At 39.7% G+C, this 26387-nt stretch overlaps 1 protein-coding gene across 1 annotated transcript in view; it reads left to right on the top strand.

Annotated features, from left to right (window-relative positions):
* The window catches only part of CCDC168 (coiled-coil domain containing 168), a 33467-nt gene extending 9845 nt beyond the window's left edge, over positions 1-23622 (top strand). Inside the window, 1 exon segment of the mRNA XM_073795398.1 lies at positions 1987-23622. Within this exon segment, the coding sequence (XP_073651499.1) occupies positions 1987-22465 (20479 nt within the window). The 3' untranslated portion in view covers positions 22466-23622.
* The last annotated feature ends 2765 nt before the right edge of the window (positions 23623-26387 follow it).

Genomic DNA, 26387 nt, shown 5'->3' with positions numbered 1-26387 from the left:
ACCAGAGGCGACATGATACTAAAGATAATGGGTAGGTGTATTAGTCAGGGTTCTCCAGAGAAATAGAACCAATGGAAGATAGATTAATAGATAGACAGATAGATAGATAGATAGATAGATAAATATAAAAGGAGATTTATAGGAATCGGGTCACATGGTTATGGAGGCTGAGAAGTCCCATGATGTGCCCTCTGAAAGCTGGAGAACCAGGAAAGCAAGTGATATAATTCAGTCCAAGGCAGAAGCCCTGCGTGGAGGGGGTGTGCAGCACTGGTGTAAGTCTCAGAGTCCAAAGGCCCAAGAACCAGGGGCTCTGATGTCTGAGGGCAGGATGGATGAAGATGGATGTCCTGTCTCAAGAAGAGAGAGGGAGAGTTTGCTCTTCCTCCGTCTTTTTGTTCTATTCACGCCCTTAACGGATTGGATGATGCCCACCCAGTTGGTGAGAGCATATCTTCTTTACTCAGTCTACTGATTCAAATACTCATCTCCTCCAGAAACATCCTCACAGACACTCAGAAAGAGTGTTTTACTGGCTTTCTGGGCATCCCTCAGCCCAGTCAAGTTGACACATAAAATTAATCATCACAGTTGGTAACAAAGATGTGTATACAGCCTGTATATTAGATGTTAATAAATTCTCTTAACAGTTGAGAGAAGTTGAAGAAGTATTTAACATATTTTAAATATTCACCTAGTAATTTTGTGTTCTCTATGAAAAAAGGCAATCAGTAGTTTAGCCTAAACTACTCCAAATCCTAATTAGCAGAATCCAAATCAATGAGATTTTCCTGTATAAAAAAGCATTTAGAGGGCTTCCCTGGTGGCACAGTGGTTGAGAGTCTGCCTGCCGATGCAGGGGACACGGGTTCGTGCCCCGGTCTGGGAAGATACCACATGCCGTGGAGCAGCTGGGCCTGTGAGACATGGCCACTGAGCCTGCGCGTCCGGAGCCTGTGCTCCGCAATGGGAGAGGCCACAACGGTGAGAGGCCTGCGTACCGCAAAAAAAAAAAAAAAAAGCATTTAGAAAAAATGATTTTTGTGATGGGGTATATTTTGATGATTTCATATATTATCTTCATTGTTTATGATGAAGCATTATTTAAAAGTAGGGTCATTCTTCCAGTAAAGTACAAGATAATCTATGTTCCCTGAACAAACAGCTACCAGAATTTCTGACTTAGCTTATATGAGTTTCAGTTGATGACTTTAGGCTGCCTTACCATTAAACAAAACTTACGGTGCATCAGAATCACCTGGAAAGCTTGTTAAAACTCAGATTTCTGGGCCCCATCCCCAGGTGTCTGATTCAGTAGGTCTAGGGTGGGGCCTGAGATTTTGCATTTCTGATCATTTCCCAAGTGACCCTGATGCTGCTGGTCTGAGCATTGTTAGACCAAGCCTAATCATTTGCGGTAGAAAGGATATTGGAGAGTCCACATCCATGATCATTATTTCAACCCAAAAGTATGTTGAGAAGCACTACCCTAAAATGTAGGCTTTTCTCTTGATCAAAAACAAACAGCTGTTAAAATAATCTGGACTTATTTATAGAAAGCTATAGTTTATGGTATTGGTACCTCTTAAAGTTCCATAAGGATATTTTTACTCTTGTCAAAACTTTCATACAGAGAACAGAAACAAACTGATATTCCTTTCAAAAGGATATAATCTTAACCTGCAACATTGACTGTCAAAATAGACAAGTCAAAAGTAGACTTTTGGACAGGTTTTTGAGGAAAAAATCCCTCATTCTCCTAGATATGAAAATAATTTACTTCACTTTGTCAGTGGATTGATTTATTAAATGAATGACACTAGGTAATGAATAATTTTGTAATGTGGACAATGACTTTCCAGTTTATCTCTATATTGAGCTATGTTTTAATATACTCTATTGGGTTTCCTTAAATCTAAAAGAGAGTTCCTGTAGGAAATAGGTCCTCAGTGACAACTGATTTACACACTCTTTTCTTATATTCAGAGTTGACGACTTTTCAGAAAGAACAATTACTTCATCACTTACATCTGAAGGAAATGAAAGTAACTCTGGAGACAGAGTTTCACTGCCAGATGAACCAACACGGGCAAGTACCAGTGAAAGTAAATATCGCATAAGTCACTTTAGTGAAAGTCATGAGCCATCTTCAGATGGTACTAGCTCGTCTTTGTCACTGTTTCATTCAGAAGTACAGGAAATTTTTCCAAGGTGCAGAGGGTGTCCTGAAAACGAACATGAAACAATACAGTTTTCATCTAAGAAATTATCTTCCATAATGAAAGCCAACGAAAATAAAAATTTGATGTTTTCTTCTGACTTTAACTTTTCAAGAATTTCTAGAATCATTATAGAAAGTGAAGATATAGATGTGGCACCACACCCTCCTGCCCATTTATTTCTTTCTAGAGACCAAGTCAGACTTCTGGAAGAAAATGTGAGAAATAAAATGCCTTTAACATCCAAAGCTACTTTAGAGAGTAAAACTACCTATCTGTACTCAAGGTCTCAAGAGCCCTTGATTCAGAATCAACATTCTGTTAGAATGGACATTTCTGCCGAAGCACAAGATTCTTTTCTGGGACAAAGTGCTCTTCCGAATCAGGATTTTTCTGAAGCCCAGTTTACTAGTCAAGCCCAACAACTTGTTAACAACCAGGAATCAATCAATAGCCAGCCTGATATCAAGGCCAGATATGTTGCTCTGCCTCAAGATTTGATGAGGAAACCACTTACCAGCAGCACACAAGGCTCCTTCCAGACCCAACATAGGGACAGGAGCCAACATTTGGTCCAAGTCCCACATTCTGTTGAGACTCAAGATTCAATCAAGGACCTAGAGTCTGATACAAAACACTCAGAAGAGGCCCAATATTCTGTTTGGTTTGAAGATTCAAACAAGATTCAATATTCAATCCCAGGGCAAAATAATATTTTTAATAATGCCAGACATCTAGTTTTAACTCTAAGCCCAAATTCAGTTGCTAAAGTGATGCCACAACTGAAGAGTGTAAAGGCAAAGGGCCAGAAACAAATTGCTAGCTCAAAATTAAATCAGTATCCTGCATATGGCTCAGTGCCTCTTTCACCTACCATGACCAGGCAGAAACACAGAAGAAAAACATTACACAGTAAAAGTAAATTTAGTCTCAAAGTTCCACCTCAAAAGTCAAAGAAAACATCAACTTCGCCAGTATTTCAAATCACAGTATGTCACACTTCAGAATGTAGCAAGTTAAGACACAGGTATAAAACTAAGAAGAAAGAGTTACATCAAAGAAAAGGTGTATCAGGTATAGCGTTGTGTCGTACTTATGCTTTCAAGCTTGTTCCTCCTTATATTAGGAAGTATTCCAGGAAAAGACTAGTGAAATTTATGCCAGGTTTAACAGGATGTAGACATTTTCTGCTGAAGCAAAATAAGTCACTGTATGCAGAGAAAGTCAACTATGCAGGGCCTGTTGAGAAAAGAGGAACCTCAGGGAGTACTAAAAACGAAAAGCATCATGGCAGAGACAATAAAGAACTAAAAAACATTTCACCAAAAATTCCACCTCAGCTAGAAGAGTCTTTCATGGTCAATGCTTATAAACAAAAAGCACCTTGTTCTTCATTAATAGAAACAAACTGGAAGAATAAAGAGTCTCTTAAAGACCCAATTTTACAAACAAAGGAAATCGATATTGCAGAGTTTTGTGCCCCAAATAGTGAAAAAACATCTGACCTGCATATTGCAAAGCATGAGACACCTTTAGAAGAAGCTATATCAGCACCTTTGCAGAAATTTGATTCCTCTCCCAAAATGGAGTCAGACAGAAGAAAGAAAACATGGGAGGACCTAAAAAGTACAGAGAATTCACATCTTCTACTTACAAATGGAGAGAAGTTACCAACTAGTACATCAGAAATGCAAAGGTGCTTTCCAAAGGGAAATACCCACGAAAAAGATTTTCTTGAAATTGTTCTGGAGTCTTCAGATGTCAACTTGCTCATTTCACTAGGAACCAAAAAGCATAAAAGCAGTGAACAATCAGCAGGTGGAGAAATTCAAGAGAGTCCAGAAGGTGTAATTGAGAAGGAAAAGAAACCATTAATAGTTAATGTTACAGAAGATGGTGACCTAAGTGAAAGTGAGGAACTTGAATGCAACACTAGAAGCAGCATAAAAAATAGGCAAGATGAAAGAATATCTGATGCATTTCACGATGCCACTCACACTGCCCTTTCTGAACCACCTCATATGGAAACGCAGAGTGGATTAAAAACCAAGACAGATACATCAAGAATAGGGCTTAGTCATTCAGCCGTAAAGCAAGACGAATTACCAGATGACAAGAAAACATGGAGTGCAGAATACATTGAGAAGAGATGTATATTTAAAAAACCACAGGAACATGACAGAGAGGAAGAACAACAGGCTCTACAAGAAGCAGATCCACAGCTAACAGCAGGTTTCAGGTTGAGTCTACAACTAAAGCAGAAGCCCAAGTACGTCAAATTTGAAATAGGACATAGCTGTTCAGAAAGTAGAACAACTCAAAATGAAGAGCTAGAGGTACAACCACACACTCTTTCTACAGAAACAATTGTGGGGACTGGTCCATGCCCCACAATGGATCCATTTCAAGTTGAGAAGGTGAAGCAAAGCACAGACAGACCTACAGGCAGGGAAACCGCAGATCCAGTGCATCCTCTTACAGTGTCAGAGAGCTTGCCAGTTTTAACTGAAACAACAGAACATGGTGTTGCATTGTGTGGAAGCCCTGGAAAGCCCCTGGATGATCAAACTGCAGAAAAAAAGGAAGACTTAAAAAGAGTTTTACCTGAAGTTGCCCTGGGGTCTTTCCATAGGCGTATGCTTCCTTTATCAAGTGTGAAAAGGCGGAGAATCAGAAAAAAATTACCAGAAACCAAAAATGTACTCTGTCTCAACCGTGTAATTATGAAAGTAAAGACACCACCAATACATCATAGAAGAAGATTGAGAGGCGATTTCAAAATCATGATTAAACAAATACTGCAAGAAACTGTGGCAGATATGCTTCTGAGTGTTCTTGACCCTCACGTGTCTATTTTGCCTCATATTAGAACACACAGCAGATTAAATGCAGAGAATCACAGTCATACCAAGCTAAAACAAGAGATATCAGAAGTTGAAAGAGAAGAAAAGTGTTCAGATACCATTACTAAAGGAAGTGACTCTGGAGACACACCAGAAGCAGCTAAATTGCAAGATGAAATGAGTGGGGACAGAGAAGCTTCACCAGAAGCTGTCCTTGAGGATTGCTGGAACCTCAGATTGGATGCATATCCAGAGAAAGAGCTTAAAACAAAGAAAGAAATGCAACAACCAGTCACATTTGCAGAAATCATGATGGAGTCTGTTTACTCGGCCATAACAGATCCATTTCATGCTGAGAATATGAAGAAAAGCCTGACCACACAAACAGATTTAAGATGCACTGCACATTCTGAGATGCCTCCTCCAGCATCAGAAAAATCACTGATTGGAGACCCTTTAACAACAAGAGAAAGTGATGTCCCAGATTATGGAAGTGATACAAGGGAAATGGTTTATTCTTTTACAGAAACAAAGGCAGAGTTACCCAAAGATTTACCAGCAATTTTCCCAGAGACTTTTATTTGCCACATGCCTGTTTTATCTCATTCTAAAGTGAAGAAAAATAGAGTAAGATTCTCTCACTTAGAAACTAGAGTGAAGTCCAAGTCTGTACACATGAAGGCATTGAAGCCATCAATTTCACAAATATGTAATATCACAGGTCATAGAAAGGAACTGGAATCTGACTTTAAGGCCAAGTTTGAAAAGATCAACCAAGCTAATGGGCTGGTTTATGAATTTCTAAACACCCTTTACTCTCCTGTGTACAGCAGGTTACAAGAAGAGACAAACAGCTTCTGCCATGCTCAGGTAAAGCTCCAGGGACTAGCAGGTGAGGGGAGACCACAGTATGTTGATTTCTTTGATAAGAGTAGTGCATTCTATGACAGAGAAGAAAAAGTACAAGATGGAGAGGAAGAGGAGCAAAAAACGTTGCTAGTAACTGCTCCACAACATACCCAGTACCTCTGGATCAATGGGTATCAAGGGAAAGAGACCCACCTTGCCGAACCAGACCCAGCACTGGACCGTTTAACACAGGAACAAGATATACAGCACCGAACATGCTTTACACAAACTGCTTTGCAGACTGGCCTCCAGATGGGTCCTCAAGAAGCTAAGGAACTCCAGAAGATCAACAAACCAGAAGATGACATAACAGCCCCTACGGGTCTGGAGATTCCAGCTCCTGAGGCAGGGAACTCATCACTTGATAAACTTTTGAACACTACAACAGAGTGTGGCCTACCATCTGGTGGAAACCTTAAAAGGGAACTAGATTCTTATTTTGTGGGGAAAAATTCAGAGTTACCAGAAAATTTGCAAGTGACCTTCCCACAGTTTTCTGATTCGGTTGACCCCTTTATTTCTAAATCTAAAAGGAAGAAAAACATATTAAAATTAGCAAGGAAGCAAAAAACAGTGAGTCATAGGTATAGAACTATGAGAGAACAAAAGCCATCAATTTTTCATATGCTTAATGGCAGGCAGAGCAAGGCACTGCAATGCAATTTAAAAATAAAGATGAAGAATCCACAGCAAAATAAAAATATAGCAGATGCATTTTTGGATATCATTCACTTCAAGGTGCCTACTTTGCCCAACATCAAAATGAGTATTGGATTAAATGTGGAGACAGATATGCAAATGGTAACAAGACTTAGTCATATGCAGCTAGTGCAAGGGAAATCGCCAAATGGAAGAAAAATATGTTGCCCAGGTTCTATCAATATGAGTAGTTTATCTAACAGTGTGAAAGATGGGGCGGAGAAGGCACAGGAACAAGATTTACCAGCTCCAGAGACTTGCCCAGGCCTCATATTCAATATATATCAGAAGAAGGATCATGACCTTGTCAAATCAGATGAGGAACTGAAACAACCAGGAAGTATAAATATTCAGGTACAACCACAAACACATTTTGCACAGACTATTTTAAGCTCTGCTTCATGCCCTACATTGGATCAGTTTCAACTTAGAAAGCTAGAGAGCTATGCTAGGTTTTCACCTCCAATGTCAGGAGAAGCAAAGATTGATGAACAAATAGTTTCTGAAAGAGAATGTGGTGTTCCATCTGATGCAAACCATCAAAAGGAACAAGCTGATGGTATTGAAAAGAAAGAGACAGTGACTTTAGATTTCTGCCTGGCTTCTTTATCTATATCCAAAAGCAAGAGAAATTTCAAACAATATTCAGACATGAAAACCTTAATGAAGCCCAAATGTGGAATTTTAAAAGCAAAGAAACCATCAATTTCAAACATGCTCAATATCAAGGCTGGTGCTAGCCCAAATCATAGAAAAGAATTGGGATATAACTTAACAACCAAAATGAAAGAGGTGGGTCAAGGTGAAAAAATGGCAGACGCCAGGTACTCCCTCACGTCTATTATACCTGCCGTTAATAGGTATAGCAAGAGAGAAAGGGAAAAAAACATGTTAGGGGGAAAAAGACTCAGTTCTAAACAAGTAAAGCAAGAGATATCACCACATGAAGGTAATATTACTCCAGGTGACACCAAAGAAACCAATCTTCAAGATGAAGAGGAAGAAGAAGGTGAACAGGAGATGTTGTTAAAGATAATTCCACAGCACAGCCAGCATTTCATCTTCTGTTCAGGCCAGAGGAAGGAGCTTGACCTTCACAAATGGGGAAACAAAGGACGTGGGAAAATTCTGTTTGTTACAGAACAAGACGTCCCACGACAAACACAGCTTCCAGATCCAACCCCGGCAGAGGAGCCAAAGAGAAGCCAGCAGACACTAAATGGCACGGTGTGGTCAGCAAGCTCAACCCTTCCCTTTCTAAAGTCAAAGGAATCACTAATTGGTCGAGTTTTAATTGATACAATGAAATGTGATGTCCCAAGTAATGGGAGATGTACGGGGGACCTGTACGATCATGGTAAAGAGGAAAAGGCAGAGTTTAAAGAATATGTACAAGCAACTGTCCTGGGGTCTTTGGATGCCTCCACACCTGATCTATTTGAATCTAAGAGGCAGAGAAAGACGCTTACATGTAGAGCCTTAAAAAGTAAAATGAGTTCCAAATGTGTTATTATGAAGACAAGGAAGGCACCAATTTCACAGATACTTAATATCCCTGGGAATGGTTATTTAAAAGCCCTACATCCAAAAACCCTGAAATCACAGACTGTTGACTTTTTAATTCAGATAAAATACTCTGGGGTACTGGAAGATCGTACTGCAGAGAGAAAGGAAGGAGTAGCCCAAGAATTACCAGCAGCAATTCCGCAGGTTTTGGATTTATCCACACTTGCTTTACCTGTGTCAAAAAGAAACAACTCAAAACTTACACACAAGAGAAATAAAATGAGTCCCAAATGTGTAACTTTGAAGGCAAAGAAGACACTGATTTCAAAGACATTTAGCATCACAAAATGTGGTGCACCAAGCCATGGTAGGCAATTTGAATGCAACTACAAAACCATGAGGAAACAAGGTCAGTCTGTGGCAGCTGTCATCCTGAATGCCTTTTCCTCTCCCGTGGCCGTTTCACTGGACATGAAAGTGCATGACAGAAGCAAAGTAGAGACGGACATGCCGTGGAAGATGAGGTTCAGTCATGAGCTGCAACACCAAGGGCAGTGGCCAGATAGAGAAAGAGCCTCGTGTCCCTATTCCAGGGGCGAGAAGGGCAGGGCCTCAAATGTCAGGAAGGAAGTCAAAGACCTCGGTGGAGAAGCAGCGCCATGGAATTCCCAGCACCTCACTTTCCATGCTCCTAACATGAAGGAACCTCGCTTTGTGAAATCAGATCTAAAATGTAAGTATTCAGCAAGGGAAAAAATCCCAGAATCGCTTACCATAGCTCAGGAGCTGCAGCAACACACACTTTTCACACAAAGTGTATTGCATCCTGTGTCTTGCTCTATTTTGAATTCACTTCCATTTGAGAAGCTACCAAAAAGAACAAAAACGCAGAGTCCAAAGATTTTATCTCCAATGACAGGGAAATCACTTAGTGAATCTTTAACTGTTAAAGCACTGACTGATATCCTATCTGAAAGAGGCCCTACAAAGAAACTTGCTGGTTCTATTCCAGAGGAAAAAATAGGGTTACCAGAGGATTTACGAGTGAGAACCCTGCAGTCTTTTGGTATCTACATGCCAGCGTCACCTAAAATTAAAGGGTTGAGAAATGCAGCACTAATCCCTAAGTCTAGAACTGGGAAAGCCCAGATGGCATCCATTTTAAAGACAACTAATATCACTAGGTCTGGTGCCCCCAGCTATGGAAAGGAACAGGTCTACACCTTGGATGACATGGCCAAAGAAATATCTCAAAGTATGTCAAATATATTTATGAATACCTTTTTTTCACCTACGCCTGTTTCACCTGCCATCAAAACACACAAAAAACTGAAAGCAAAGAAAGGCCCATTAAGAAAAAAAGTCAATATTATACAGTTAAAACAAGAGGAAGGGAAAAGAGTGTGTAAATATACCTCTAATAAATGGAGCACCTCAAGCAGCACATCAGAATCAAGATGGCAAAATGAAAAAGAAAAAATGGGCAAGGAAGTTTTACTCGAAGCAGGTCTACAATTCCTGAATAGGACCGGAAGTAGAAAAGATCAAAATATGCTTATTACAGAGCAAGAAGCATGGCAACAAGCACTAGTTTTGGAAAATATGTTGGAGTCTATTTGTTCTCCTCTGATAATTCCATTTCAAACTGAAGAGCTGAAAAAGAATATCCTACCACAAACAGACATACTGCATAGAATAAGTGAAAAGAGTTCACATCTAAAAAGAGGGAAAGCAATGTTTGATGGTCTTTTAATTGATGAGGCAGTGTATAGGACTACATCTGATCAGAGCTCCACAAAGAAGCTGGATGTTCCCAGTGCAGCTTCCCAACAACTTGAAGAAGAAATGGAAGACATAAAAACTCAAAAAATAACAAAATACACAGTTGATCAAAATATCCCACCTCCCAAGTCAGGGATCTCAGTGCTTGGAGATCCATATAATGAAAGCTCTAGAAGGAAAGTGGGTGGTCGTATTGCCAAGAAACATAAAGAGTTGCCGAGAGATTTACTAACAATATCCATGATGTCTGTTTTACCTGACTCTAAAAGGCAGAAAAAGGCATTACAGATTCCAGGAAGGAAAGATCTTATGGGCCCCAAATGTATAACAATGAAGGCAAAGAAGCCTCTTTTTTCACAGGTGCTTAATATCACTGAGAATGGTCATCTGTACTGTAGAAAGGAACAGGAAGGCCATTTAAAGTCTATGATAAAGGACATGCAACCAAATAGAAGTATAGGTGATGCGTTTTTATCTCCCACACCTGTTTCAACTGATAACAAAATAGATTTTGAAATTGATAGCACACCAAAAACAGGGACGGATCGACCAAGAGTGAAAATACACAACCATACCTATCCAGAGCTAGAGAAATCACCAAGTGATGGGGAAGCATGGGAGGCCAATTTGACTGATACACAAAGCAGATCCAGCAACACAGGTAAAATGAATGTGCCACATAAAAAGGAAGAGGAAAATATCCCAGAAATGTTAGCAGAATCAGTTCTGCACTATAGTCAACACTTCCATTTCAGTTCCCATCATATGAAAAATCTTGGCCCTTACAAACCAAAATCTAAACTGAATCGTTCAGAAGGCAGGAGGACTTGGAATTTGTCTTGTGCCATGCAAAATATGAGGCAAGAAGAACACGTTAGAGAAACTATCTTAGAGGCTGTTTCTAGAAACGTGATGAATTTTATTCGAGTACAAACATTGAAGAAACATCTTCGTACTCAAGGGGGAATACAATATATGGTAGGTCTAAAGACCCCATTTCCAAAAGCTAGAAAGTCAGAGACTGGTTCCATACAATGTGATGGTCTCTGGGATGGAAATCCGAGGAGGATATGGGATCATCCTATTTCTAAGAAAAAGACATGGAATCAAAGTGACTTAGTAAGAACTGTCTTAAAGCCTTTAGATTTCTCCAGCCGTGATTCGTCTGAACCCAGAAGCCAGAGTTACACATTAGAGGTTGCAGACAAGAAAAATACAATGAGTCCCAAGCAGGTAATTGTGGAGGCAGAGAAACCATCAATTTTACAGGTGCTTAATAGCACAAGTTGTCTTACAGGAATCCATATTAAAAAACCCCACAAAGTTAAGTACAAGATAAGAGAGAGGCAATGGAATGAAAGTGTGAGAGAGAGATTACTCCTCACCACTGAGGGAGCTAAGATTCCAACGCCCAAGTTAGTGATTGATCAACTCTCATTCGATACAGCAGCGAGGGACACTCTGTATAATGACAGAACACGTCACAAAAATCTGGGTGGTCTTATCACAGAGAAAAAGGCAGAGTCGGAGGAAAACTTAGCCACAGCTCTCTTGGGGCCTTTAGATTTGTTCACGCCTGTTTTATCTGACTCTGAAAGCCAGATAAACACAGTACAAGAGAAAATCATACTGAATCCCAGATGTTTAGCTCTGAAGAAAAAGGAGCCACTCATTTCACAGATACTTAAAGTCAATAGGCAGTTTGTCACAAAGCAGAGGAAAAAACTTAGATCCAATTTAAAAACCAAAATGAAAGAGATTTGGCAAGGTAAAAATGTGGCTGTTATATTTACAAATGCCATTTACTTCACATTGGATACCTCTGACATTAAAAGGCAAAGCAGATTCAAAACAGAGATAGACAGAGTATCAAGGTTTAGTCCTGTACAACCAACACACATGGAGCTGCCAGTTGAAAGCTGAGTGATTTTACAATCAGTTAATGCCACAGGTCATGCTGCTTTAAGCATTAATAAGGAACAAGAACAGGAACAGGAGGTGCGCATAGAGAGAGAGAAAACTGTGTTAAATGCAGACCTAAAATCTACAGATGCTTCTACGTCTATTCCACCGCACATAAAAATGGAGCAGTCACCTAGTACCTGGGGTAACTATGAAGAATCTTCTGAAAAGAGAAATGCCCTGAACAAAGCAAGAGTTACAGAGGAAGAAGAGTATGAACAACAGGTTTTGTTTGGAACACCTCCACAAAATACCCAGCCATTTGAGTTTCTACAAACTAGACAGCAAGAACCATGTGTCTCAGGAACCATCCAGAATTCTGCTTATGCTTACAATCCTAAATATCCTAAAATCATAAAACATAAAGGTAATGCAAAAGCAGCAGGTGTGACAAACACTATGCATACTGAACAGGTAAAGTCAAAGGCAAAGAAACCACTTGTTTCCCTGATGTATAACACAACAGGGTATGGAACCCAGAGCAAAGAAAAGGAAATGAGGTGTAACATCAAGAAACAGAAGCCGGGGTTCCAGCAAGGTAACGCTGAGGTAGAGTTCGTTCTGAAAACTATTTGTGACTCTGGGTCTATTCCACCTCAAATTCAAGCATTGATGGAAGCAGAAAGGGAGAAAGGCAAGGCACAAAGGCTGATACACATTCCTCCAGAGCCAAAGCTGGAGAAAGCACTAAATAGAAGACAAATAGCATTTTCACAGTCCATTGCTAAGAGTGCTAAATCAAGAAATATTAAAACACTGAAACAATATATTAGAGAGCAAGAAGAAAAGTACCAAATTGCTTCACCAGACGTTCTCCCACAATGTAAATACCGATTCATGATGAGCCAGCCACTGAAGAAAGAGCCTGACGATGTCAAATTCTCAGTAGATTTGAAAAGAGAAGTATATCCTGATCGACATTCACAAAAGAGGGAAACCAACTGCACTACATTTGACATCTCAAGAATTAGATTACACACAAAACACAAATTCCTTATCACACCAGGAGTAAAGGAGGGATATGGAGACATGACCCAACATTCATTTCCAACTCCACAGTGGAGAGAAGTATCCAAGAAAACGGACATTTCCTTAAGTTCAAAAGGAAAGAATATGTTTCTCCCAGAGTTGGATGCTTCTCAACAGAAGACTTGCAAGGAGCAGAAACTGCTGAAACAAGGAAGTATTTCAAGGACACACCTGGAGCATACTTTGTATCCCATTATGGAAACTCCTCATTTGGAAAATACAGTAAAGGTCTCTGAGGAAGGTACATACATTGACAGAAAAAATATTTCACATCTATTGGGAAGAGGAGGATTAAGAGAAACTGATATCTTACAAGGTTCAAAAGGACAGACATTTCTTTGTACAAATGTAGAGGCCCAGCGATATATGTCTGCAGTGCAGAAAGGAGAAGTGAAACCAGATCACGCTCCTGAACAGATTCTGGATTCGTTATCTTGCCCCAGTGAGGAGCCTCTTCGTGTCAAAGGGGCAAGAAATGCAACAGGGAAAGAAAATGTTAACACCCCTATCGTTTCAAATGTAAATCCATGGAGAAAAGAGAAACCAAAGTTAATGGACAGTCTGTCAAAATCAAATGGACAGAAAATAAAGATTTCCAAAAAATGGAGGGCAAAGCAACAAAATAGTTCTAACCAGAAAGAAGAAAATCTTCTGGAATCAGTTTCCTCTTGCATATTGCATCAACTCCATATTGGAAAGCGAAAGAAAGAAGTCTCAGCCAAAGGAATCAGTCCAACGGTTTTGAGCCCAGTAGTAGAGAAAGCATCAAACAAAGCAGATATTCCAGTGGATCAACCTCCATGCTCAGAAGGAATTAATTTGCATATTGGAGAAAGAAAAGAACATCAACAAGAAAATATATGCAAGGCTCTTGCAACATCTGTTTCTCATTCTTTGATGAATATACTTCAGATTAAATTGCTAAGGGTAACGAAAGCATTAAAGGAAGTCGATAGTCCAACGTACCACATTTCAAATACAGAAGGAATTGGCTTGTCTATTGCAGGAAGAGAAGAGCAACCAGAACGTATACAACATATTTGTCCAAATCTTGCTTCTGACTCTTCGAGAGATATATTTCAGAGTAAGATGCTGTGTGAAAAGAAGGCATCAGAAGAAGTAGTTAGCACAGTGGATTACACTCCAAGTGCAGAAGGAATTGGTTCGCTTATTACAGGAAGGGGAGACCAGCAAGAGAAATGTACTTATGAGGCTCTTCGAAAGTCTGCATCTCACCCCCAAGCAGGTCTACGTCAAACTGATATCCCAGTGCAAGAAGTAAAACTAGATGGCACAAATAGGATGAACTGTGAATATTCACCTCCACAGGCTAAGGAAGCATTAAAAGGAATGGGTGTTATTGTTGGATATATTCAAAAAAGTGAGGAAAGACAAAACTTACCCAGTATAGAACAAAGCCGGCAGCACTTGTTGACTCCGTCTGAGAATCTTGTGGAGCATACGTCTTACCTTCAAAATGATCCCTGGCTGCTGCCACATTTAACACCTCTGACAAAGGAAGCATTATCGGAAGTAGGTAGTGTGTCAAGCAGGACAAAAGGATTAGACTTGATTTCTAAAGATCAACTAAATACCGGATGTGATTGTGGCCTGGAATGGACTGTACCCTCGATTCCTCCAAGGCAAACAACAAAACAAAATACAAGGCCGCCTTTAGAATCATTCACTAAAACTGTAAAATATCAGAATGTCTCATTGCTGAAAGGAGAGAAATCACTGGATGGGGCGCAGGTAATTGATTCAATATCAAATGTTAGCTCCCCCAAGCTAAGAGTTAGAAAGAATGTGCAATTACATAAAGCGTATCAAAAAAAGGTGCAAAAAGAGGTACGTTTACCTGGATTATTTTCACATTCTCTTTCTATCCATATGCCTCTTTTGCCTGAAAATAAAAGACAGAAGAATGACTTAAAGCGAGGAGTTAAGAAAGGCATAATACACCCCCAAAGAACTTTGGAGAAATTGTTATTTTCAAATATATTTAATATCACTGACGGTGGTAGCCCAGGCAATAGAATAGAACTGCAGTGGAGCATAAAAGATAAAATGGTAAATATAAAACATAGAAAGGTCAAACCCAATTTGATTTTGACAAGTATATATGACTTCATCCCTTCTTTACCTTACCTCAAATTGAATAAAAAGACAATTGATGAGATTATCTCAAATAATGTAAAAAGAATAAAACAACCTGTATCACAGAAAAAGGAGAAGGAAAGAAGAAAAGTCAATATGAAAGGAATAATGGATCCCAACATTATCTTGAAAGCAAAGAAATCATCACTGTCACGTATACTCAATGAAAAGGAATTGCCAGGGCTGTTGAACATTATAAAACAAGAGAGCAATGTGCAGATAGGTAAAGGTAAATCAGGTGTGAAACTGACAAACCTGTTTACTTCCTTACCATCTCTATCACATCCTAATTTGAATTCAAGAACAAAAGGAGGAAGAGATAAATCAGGAACACCATGGAACTGCCTTCCACCACTAAACCTCCAGGCATCATCAAATATCAGGAAAACATCATTTGCAGAGTCAATTAGTAGAGACAGTTTAAGCAACATGATAGAATCAAAACAACGTTTGCCCCAGAAAAAGAAGGAAGATGAAGACAATATAGTATACATGAAAGATATAAGGGGCTGCAAATGTGCCCCTTTTAAAAGAAAGAAAAAACTTTTTACACATACACTGCATGGAAACGAACCACAGTGGAACAATAAAGAACAAGAGAAAATGATGCAGGAAGATAAGAGTGATCTAGCTGTAGTTCAGAATAATCCCTGTGTTTCCATTCTGTCTTCACCTCACATGGAATGGGGTCCTGCAGTGAAAGAAGAGGCATACATGCGAGGAGTGTCAGGGTTCTGCCTTCCACCATTGACCCTCCAGGGGTTGTCAGATGCAGTGATAATATGTGGGGAGCCAACTGATGATATTTTAAGCAGCATAGAAAGATCAAAATATATGTCACAGGAGAATGAAGATAAAGTGGAAGTGGCTTTGGAAGACATAAGGAATCCCAAAAGAATAGCTTTGGAGGTGAACCAGTCTCCAATTGCACGGGAATTACAGTTGAACATCAAAAAAAAAGAGGAAAAGATGCAGGAACATAAAGATGAACGAGTTGGGATTCAGAGAAAATCTTGTGTTTCCATCTCTTCTCTGCCTTACTGTGAAGTGGACACAAGAAGGAAAGGAGAAGCAATCATGCTAAGAAAAACAAGATCCTCTTTTCTACAACCCAAACTCCAGGATTCATCAGATACAGGAAACATAGCACATAAAAAGTCTGTTTATGGTGATAACTCAAACAATGTAAAAAAAGCCAAAGAACATATAATGCAGGAAGAAGAAGGAAGAGTAAAAATGGCAAAAGTCCTACCTTTGGAGGAAAAGAAATCACCAAGTTCACAGGAAATCCAGTTGGACATCAAAGAACAAAAGAAAAAGATACAAAGAATTCAGGGTGAACCAAGTGTGATTTTGACATGTACTTCCATACCTGCTACTTCTTTTAAACTGGATACAAGAATAAAAGAGGAAGACTACAGAGCTGAAGTAACAAGGTACTCTCTTCCAGAACCATCACACCAGAAATCATCAGATATAGTGAAAAAAGAAAAAAAAGAGTTCATCAAGGGTGATATCACAAGTGATGTACAAGCAGCAAACGAATATATGCCCCAGAAAGGAGAGGATAGAGGAAAAGTAGTAAATATGAAATATATAATGTACTCCAAAGAGACAACTTCCAAGGCAAAGGTATTACCACTTCCACATGTACCCAATACCCCTGGCAGGTGTAGCCCCCAAATTAGAGAAGTACAGACAAACAGAAGAGAAGACTTGGGACATGTACAGGAAAGAAGAAGTGAACTACATGAGGTTCTGACAGAACCTTGTCTACCTCAATTTACATTAAGCAAAGTTACAGAAGGCAAGAAAGAGAAGCAAAGAGTAATAAAACCCGGTATTCCATTCTCATGGCACAGGGAATCATCAAATGCAGAGAAATTAAAATACACACTGTCACCTGTGAATGATATCTCAAGTGATTTGAAAATAACAAAATACATGACACAGAAAGAAGAGGGTGAAGCAAATATTTTTGTGAGAAACCTAATGCATCCCAAGTGCTTAGCTTTGAAGGCAAAGAAATCACCCCTTTTCCATATACTCAAAGCAAAGGAACTGCAAGTGAACATCAAAGAGCAAGTGAAAAGGGGGCAGGAAGGTAGAAGGGACACAGTCGTGCTTCTGAGCAAAATTTGTCCTTTTGTCACTTCTTCAGTTCATCTTAAATTTGACACAACAACAGAAGAAGAAGGTGGTCCAGGAATCATAAGGAATTATGTGCCACCCCCTGAGCTCCAAGATTCATTGCCTTCAGTGCAGATAGCACCTCCAAAGTCAACTGATAGCCACAGAAAGAAAGGAAAACAACATCCACCACCGAAAGAAAAGGACAGAGTACAAACAGCAGCCATGAGCGGCTCAGTGTGCGCCAGTGGCACAGATTTCAAGGCAAAGACATCATCCCCTCCTCATGTGTTCAGTGTTGCTGAGCACAGTGCTCTGAGTAGGAGAAAGGAGCCATGGCCGAGCATTGAGGAGAGAGTAGAACAGGGGCAGGGAAGAACAGAAGACCATGATGTGGCTCCAACAAAAACTCCTCCTTCCTCGCCTTCTCCATCTCACCATAGATTGGATGCAGGAACCAAAGGAGACGAAGACTTGCCTGCAGTTGCAGGATTCTCTCCTTCACCATTTCAGCTCCCTGAGTCATCAGGTGCAGGGAAAATCAGATATGCAGATTCCAGTCAAGGTATTAGCTCATGTAATGGAATAATAAAAACTAATGGACATATGCCATATAGAGAGACAAAGTTCAGAGTAAAAACAAAAGACAAGAAAGATAGAATATACCCCAAAATAATAACTTTGGAAGCCCATACATCCCCACTTACACATCTACTCAGTAGAAACAGACTACCTTTGAATGTCAAAGGGCAAGGGAAGGAAGTGCAGGACAGCAAAGGTGAGCCAGAAATGGTTCTGAGGGAAACTCGTGCCTCCTTACTTTCTCCATCTTACCTGAAATGGGACACTAGCAGGAATGAAAAAGAACACACAGAAAGAATAATACAATCCTGTTTTTCACCACTGAAGATTTATGATCCATTCAATCCAAGCAAAAAAGCAGATGCTAAGTCATTTGACGGTTATTTGTTAAAAGACAAAGATAGACTCAAAACAGTTATTGAAGACAAAGTGCTCCTGATATCTATGCATCAGAACGCAAAGGAATTACCACTTTCATATATACGTGATACCAAAGAATTGAAGTGGAAAATTAAAGAGCAAAAGAGAAAGGTACAGAGAGAGGACAGTGAACTAGTCACAAAACTGAAAAACATTAATATTTCTTTACTCGCTCTACCATATCTTAAATCTGATACAACAGGAGGAGAGGGGTACATGATAAGAATTACAAAATTGCCTCTCCCACAAGCACAGTCCAAGGAATCATCAGAATACGCTGAGACCGATGAGGGACAACTTTCGAAATACATAAAAAAATTAAAAGAACACATGCTACACAAAGAAGAGAAGGAGAGAGAGAAATATATGGATATGGATAGTAGAGTGGACCACAATAATATGGATTTGGAAGCAAAGAAATCACCTATTTTACTTACATACAATCTAAGTGACCTTCAGTGGAAAACTAAAGGGCAAGAAGGGAAGGTTCAGGAAGATAAACGAGAGCCGGGTGATGCAACACTCACTGAGACTTGCACTTCTAAATCTTCTCTTCACCTTGACAAAAACACCAGCATCAGAGAAAAGGGCATGCCAATGTTATCAAGACCCTCTTTTCCCCCAGTAAACTTCCAGAAATCATCAGGTTCTGAGGAAGTGGTACATGCAGAGCCAATGGCTAGTGATACTGTCATCAGTCCCCCAAAAGAAAAACAACATTTGCCCCAGAACAGGGAAGAGGATGGCGTAGAAAGAGGAAACCTCATGTTCCCCAAACATCATGAAAAGGAGATGCAGGAAAGTAAAGATGGACCAGGTATGGTTCTGACCAAATCTTCTACTTCATCACCATCTCTCCCTGCCCTCAAATTGGATAAAGTACAAGTCAATAATGAAATGCTAGCACTTAAAAGGTCTGTTTTCCTGAGAATATCGTACGCAGGGGAAATAGTACATACAGATTCAATCAGTGCTGATACCACAAAAGTTGGTCAAAACCTGAAGAAATGTTCTACTTCATCACCATCTCTCCCTGCCCTCAAAATAGATAAAGAAATACAAGTCGACAATGAAATGCTAGCACTTAAAAGGTCTGTTTTGCTCAGAATATCAAATGCAGGGCAAATAGTACATACATATTCAATTAGTGGTGATACCACGAAAGATGTTCAAAACGAGGAACAACCTATGCCTGAGAAAGAAGAGAGGGAAAGAGAAAAAATGGTAGATAGGAGAGGTGCGATGCACACCAAAGATATAACTTTGAAGTCCAAGAAGTCACCTTCTTCATATATGCTCCACAGAACAGAATTACATCTGAACACTGGGGGGATAGAGCAAAAGAAACAGGAAAGTCAAGGTAAACCACCCAGTACGGTGGTAAGAAACATTTATGTTTCCAAACCTCCAACTAAGCTGGAATTGGATAAAGGTACACAAGTAGATGAAGGAAGGCTTGGAATTAAAAAACCCTCTCTACTTTCAGGAATGCTTTCAGCATTATCAGATGCAAAGAAGAGACCAGATACGAAAGGAATTGGTAGTGATGTAATAAAAAGAAAACAACATATGTCAGAGAAAGAAAAAAAGTATGATGTGAAAAAAGTAGATATGAGGCTCAGGACACATCACAAAGAGGCAACGATTTCACCAATACCACATGTCCTTAGTACAAAGGAATTTGTGTTGAATGTTATTAAAGGGCCAGGGGAAAAAGTGCACAAAGGTAAAGATGAACCATGTATGGTTCTGACAAGAACTTGTCTTTCCATCCCATCAGCACCTCTTTATCTAGAGTCAGGGAGCAAAATAGACAAAGATGCACCAGGAATCATGGGATCCTCTCGTCCACAGCAGAATCTCCAGGAATCATCAGATACCCAGAAAACAGCAATTAGAGAGTCAGCTGCTGGTGAGAGTGAAATTGTTAAAAATGCAGAACACTCAGTGCCAGAAGAGGCCATGCAACAGTGGACCTCAAACTTCATGATCAGTGTACAGCAAAGGAAAGAGCCTCCACGAGTCAAATCTGAAGGATTTGATGATTGGAAGTCACCACCTTTGGCAGGGGGTCCAGATGCAACATACATGACAATACGTCCCAAATTGCAGCCAAAACCTATTTTAGAAAATTTTACTTGCAAAGAAAAAATCAAGCCCACTAATCATTTAGAGTCAAAAGCACCTGAAATAAAACTGAATTTGATACCAGAGGTGGTAAAACAATCCTTCCAAAAGTTCAACTTTTATCAAAAACTGGCTATTTCAAAACATAACAGTTGGAAGCTCTATCCAAGACATAAAAAAATGTTCTTTTTGTCTCTGGAAGGGATTGATACCATAGAATTTAACCTAAAGCACAAATACCAAAAAGACTCACCTCCTGTCAGCTGTATGAAGTCACTGATTGTTAATGTTTCAAGGGGCAATGAAAAGATCATTACAGAGTTAAAGAGTATAAATGAGCTAGATAGTGGAACATCTCCTTTGACTTCTGCTAGAGAGATGACATTGCCTCATATTCTCCAAAACTATTCAGTAGGAGAAAAAAACAAACTTCTCATACACTTTTCTATGAAAACACTGGAGATTCAAATGAAAGCCTTTCCCAGAATTGTAAGAGAATCTTACACAATGGCCAGGGCTCAGGATGGAAGGAAGCCTTTATCTAAATGTATTCATTCTGGTGTCAAAGTACCAAAACAAAAAAACAGAGTTTTGTTACTTTTTGAGGAAAAATCTCTTCATCAAATAGATCTTGATTTACAATACAAATACCATCGTTTTCTCCTGGGCTCTCCAGTCAAAAGTATGTTCCCTAAGCCAAATGCACTTCCCAAACATATTCTTAAATTACAGACAGTTGCAATACGTAAAAAAGTAGACAATAGTGGAGAAAGTGGTGGTCTTTCCATTGGTACAAGACGGTTAGAAGAACATATCTCTTTCAAAAAGCAAAGTTTCCATGAAAACTCATCATTAGTCAGAAATTTCTTGGAGCCCACTCAGGTGTGTGCCTCTGACCCTGATCAACACAACACAGTGCAGAAAGATACCATGGCTCTTTCAAAGTTAAAATCTCATGTGACTCCAGAAAAAGATAAAGGATGTCATGTATGGTTTCAAGAAACAAATACATGTGAATCTGTTGATTTAAAGACTCAGGAAAAGACTCGGGATTTAGTTGATTCCCATTCAATTCAGAATTTTGAAGATTTTACTGATAGTCAGACAAATATTGAGAGTTCAGATAACTTGGAGGAATGCTCAGCTCTTGATGTACACGAGAGTGAAGAATGTATATTTTCAGATGCCAACCCTTATTTAAGTTGGAAGTCACAGAATATTCTGTTTGAATTACAGAAAGACATGCCTGTGGAAAATCTCTATAAGAAGAAAAAAATCAAAACTGATTTGAAACCACTTTACAGTGAAGGTTCAGGTTCCCATCATATTAGAGGCTGTCAAAAACATTCCTCATTTGTGATACCACCTTCTTACGAATCCCACAAAAGCAGGAAACATAGGTCATCCTCCGAAATGACACCACCTTCTTATGAATCTCACAAAAGCAGGAAACATAGGTCATCTTCCAAAATGCGACCTCCTGACTTGTGGTGTCACAGTTCCTTAAATACTGTAGAGGTTTTGTCTGTATCATCTTCCGTTCCGTTCAGCGAAGCGAAGCTTTCACAGACTGCAAGGAGTGGAAAATGTTATTCTTTAGTCCCCTTAATGGAATCAGATATTGAATTACATCTTGCAAAAAGCCAAGGCAATCCTCACAGGCATTTGGAAAGCAAAGAACGAAAGAAGGCCAAATTGTATTTATCTAGAAAGAACAACACTCCTTGGGAATGTGATGACAGTTATACACAGCGTAAAGAGAAACGCACAAGAAAGGAGAAGGTACGGGATTATGAGTCAGAAAGGTCAGATTATTTCCCAAGCAAACATAAGTCAGCATCAAAACCTCCTCAAGAGGATATCAGCTTCCATTCTGAAAGAGAACAAAACCAGCCATTTTTTTATGCCTGTATACCATCAGACTCGCCGGAGATTATACCCCAAACTGTTCGCTGGACTATTCCCCGCAACACTTTAAGGAAGAAGAACTTCAGAAGTCCCCTGGTGGCCAAGATTTCAAGTTCTTGCAACATATGGAGTTCATCCAAAAAGCTGCTGGGGTCGTTGTTAGGGTCCTTCAGCTTTGTTCATCAAAAATGATGTTAACATATCAAGATTCATCTCGAGGGGAAAGCTGGTTGCTCTTGTGATATTCTTTGAAAAATAAAATCATATAAAGTCAAATGGTTTCCTCATGAAGTGTTTTCTAAACTGATACCTTTTATTTCTACAGTAGATTTGCAGAGTTCTGGGAGGGATGGATGGGAAAGCAGATGATTTCCCGTTTGGTCCAGCCATGCGTGAGATCTCCCCTCAGTTTGTGCTACCTCCTTATAATCCCCAAAGGAGAAGCCCACAGATGCCGAAGCCCCCTTCCCACCCTCCCCACGCACTCCCCCATGACTGAAGGGTGAGTCGGAGGAATTGTAGCCCATACATGAGATTGAGAGTACCCTAAAAGGTAGGAGGACATAGATACTGAAGGGAGACAGTTTCAAGTAGCAGCGAGGGTTCAACATTGTCAAATGTCACAAGATACAGGGATAAGTACTGGTTTTGAGAACCCAGGTTCCTCTGACGGCTTTGTCCTTGTCCCCAACCACAAGTGGAACCCACAGCAGCTCTGTGACCCATACCTGCTCACCACCTGCCATGGCTAGGGCATCAACGCGCTTGGGGACCTCGGCACAGAGCACCTGCCACTGCATCCTCTGGGGTGGGGGGTGGCAGGGAGCCGCCCCACAGCACTGCCAGGTGAAGGGAGACACCTCTCAGTGCATCTGAACTACCTGCCCTCCTATTACCACCTGCCCTGGGTTGTGAGGGCCCTGGTCGGGGATGGAGCAGGTCCACCTGTAGACAGAGATGACTGAGAGATGGAGTGTGATCCGGGGCACTGTCAGCAGTGCACCCTCACCTTTGCCCTCAGGGCTGCTGACCCCACCCCCTGCCCCCAGGCTCTTGCAGGAGGCCCAGAAAAGCTGAGTTGACCCAGGGGCTGCCAGGAGAAGAACCCAGATGTGTGAGATTGGGGATGGGGTGGTGGGATTTTTAGCGCCAAGTGAATTTTTTTGAATGTATTTTGTACTGGCTTATTTCTTGTATGTAAATAAAATATTGGTCTCATTTGGGAAAAAACCCATTTTTTTGCCTCATAAAAATTCCATAATGTTAATCATTTTATTATTATATTTTTCATATCACCATTATATTCATGCTAGGATAACAATGCTTCCTCTATTATAAATGCTACTTGATCTCTTTAAAATACATATTTCCTATGTGTGGAATATTTGGGCATGCTTAATAAAATACAAAACTACAAAAATTTCCAATTTTTTTTTTTACCAAGGAAAGTATCTAATTGTATACAACTTACACACAACTTTTAATTTTAATAATAGAAACAATGAAATTATTTCACTTCTTGACATTTATCAAGACTTTAACTCCCTAAGACATGCACTACAACCACGCACTAGATTCTGTCATCCGTATGATGGTCTTGGCATCTGAGTCATGTCTGTTGGGTTTGACAATCAAATTGAGTATTTTATTACTTTTTATTATAGAGAATTTTGAGCATACACACACGAAAAAGACAGTAGTATAATGTACCTCTATGTGCCCCTCACTCAGCCCTTAAACTTTAACCTATAGTCATACCTGCCTCATCCACTTCTCCATTAGTATTTTGAAGAAAATTACAGGTATATAATTTTATCTAAAAATATTTTACATATCTCTACAAGATAACTTTTTAACAACCATCTCATATCTAAGAAGTAACAATAATTATGTAATATCAAATATTCAGTCAGATGATTTCCAACTATCTCATGAATGTCATTTTCTAATAGTTCCCATTCCATTGCTTTTTGTTTTTTCTTCAAATTGAAGAAACCAGGTTGTTTGTTCTGTAGAGTTTCCCACAACCTGCTGTTTGCTGATAGTGTCCCCATTTCAGATGGAAATTATTTAACTTTGAATTCCTACTTGTTCCTTAAAAGGTCTTTAAATAGATTACACAGTGTGCACCATTTAGAGTAAAATGTAGTGTTTCAGAAGACTGCCTGTCACTTCTGGCAATGCAAATTAGAGCTGTCACAGCTATAGGGCTATTATATATTTATCTGCTGTATAGAGATGTTCTATAGTTACATGTTCTATAGGGCTGTTATATAGTTATATGTTATATAGAGCTGTTATATACTTAGAGCTGTTACAGCTGAAATAGCAAAATTTTTTACCATAAATGGTAGGGAGGGATTAAGTGACTAGTTCTTGTATTGTGAAGAACTTGCACTGAGACATCAAATGTCTATTTGTCAATCTATTTGAAAAGTATTACAAAATTTTGAATACCAAATTAGATATGAAAGGGAATATTTATGTAGAGTGAGAAATCAATACACATTTCAAATTGTATAAAGCTGATCAAACTAAAACCATCATGAGTCCAAAAACGAAAACTGCTTTTTATACTTGTTATTAACTGCTTAGTACACTTTTTTCCTACTTTTTTTTTGGCTGCATGCTCTTTGATCACCTCTTCATGAAACAACAATTTTGTAATACAATTTTTCCTATAGAGATCAAAAGTGAACCAGTCTTCTGGGGCTTGATCAACACTTGTTGTTTACTATTAACAATTTAGAAAGTTCAAGCACCTTTGCTGACTCAGCGATCATTTAGTACACCACTTCACCTGGAACCACCAGACTTCATCCGAACAGGATGCAGAAAGTACTGTAAGATGCAAGCTGAGGTGCATAAATGTGTTACTTTGCCCCAGATGTCCTTGCTGTCTGTGGTGCTAGTATAGGTGTGTACTCCAGAAACAAATATCATAAACTCTATGTCATGGAATCCTCATTAAAAAAGAAAGTATAGTGAATGCATCTGCTCTTTCGTTTCTCTTCCGTTTGGAAAAGAACGTCCTTTTTGACTAGGTGTTGTAGAGAATGATTTATAGCTTATAATTTTACACACCTGATGCATGGAAGACTTTTCCAGTTTCCTATCCAAATCTTCCAAGTCTTGTCTCTCCTCTATGACACATATTCCTCTTGCTCTGGGCACTGTAGGAAGCTATATAGCCTTGCACCCTCAAGTCCCAACCTGGGATGTGTCCTTCCCAGTGGGCAGAAGGATTCCTAGAACTTATCTCTATACCAGGATGGCCAGCATGGTTATAAGACAACAGTGAATGTCAATCACATAAACATGTAGCCCACTAAACCCAAACTAAATGCACCCTGACTCAACTTCCCCTGAGCCTAAACCCGCAAACACGAAGTCAGATGTGACAAAGTGTAAATCAAAGTGGAAAGCAAGAATACTTTTAACTAATTGGAGTTAAAACGTCTCACTCTCACAAATCTTTGGGGCCCTGAAGTTCAAGCTTCTTTAGCCTTTATGGTACATCTGCTTATGCAAATCAGATTACATTAATTAATTAATTTCCATATTCTAGCAACAAACGTTTATTCAGTGTCTGCCATGTGCCAGGCCTTGTCCTGGGTACCGGACCTAACAAAGCACAATCTCAACTTGGGAAGCTCACAGTTAGCAGGTCGAGAAGAGACAGTCTTTGCAAAGCGCTGTGACAGGACAGGATTAGACACATGCATACGTACACAAACACAGCCTGGGGCATCTAATTTCCCCAACGCACATGCATATCTTCCTGGTATCTTTGCTGGAGAAAACAAAAGCAGTTCTGAGGCCAAAATTATTTGTCCTAAGCCATCTGTCAAGAATTACCCATTTTGAATGGGTATTGGCAAAATGATGAACCCCCAAGCCAAATCTTCTGGTGACCCACATGGCCTGCCTTCTTTTAGACACACAAGACTCTGGAGGAACCAAGGCATGTGTTTCCTCTTGGCTTTAAAGACCCAAGTTACAATAGACGGTGATGGTGTAGCCATGAGCCGTTAAAACTGGGGAGAGAGATTTAGGCTTGTGTTTTGAGGTAATGAGGGAACTTGGGAGGACAGAGACAGTGTTTGTCATAAGC

The sequence above is a fragment of the Tursiops truncatus genome, chromosome 18 (assembly GCF_011762595.2).
Source record: "Tursiops truncatus isolate mTurTru1 chromosome 18, mTurTru1.mat.Y, whole genome shotgun sequence".
In the NCBI taxonomy this organism is placed as follows: Eukaryota; Metazoa; Chordata; class Mammalia; order Artiodactyla; family Delphinidae; genus Tursiops; species Tursiops truncatus.
Note: the sequence above shows the minus strand (reverse complement) of the source record. Positions and strands in the feature narration are given on the sequence as shown.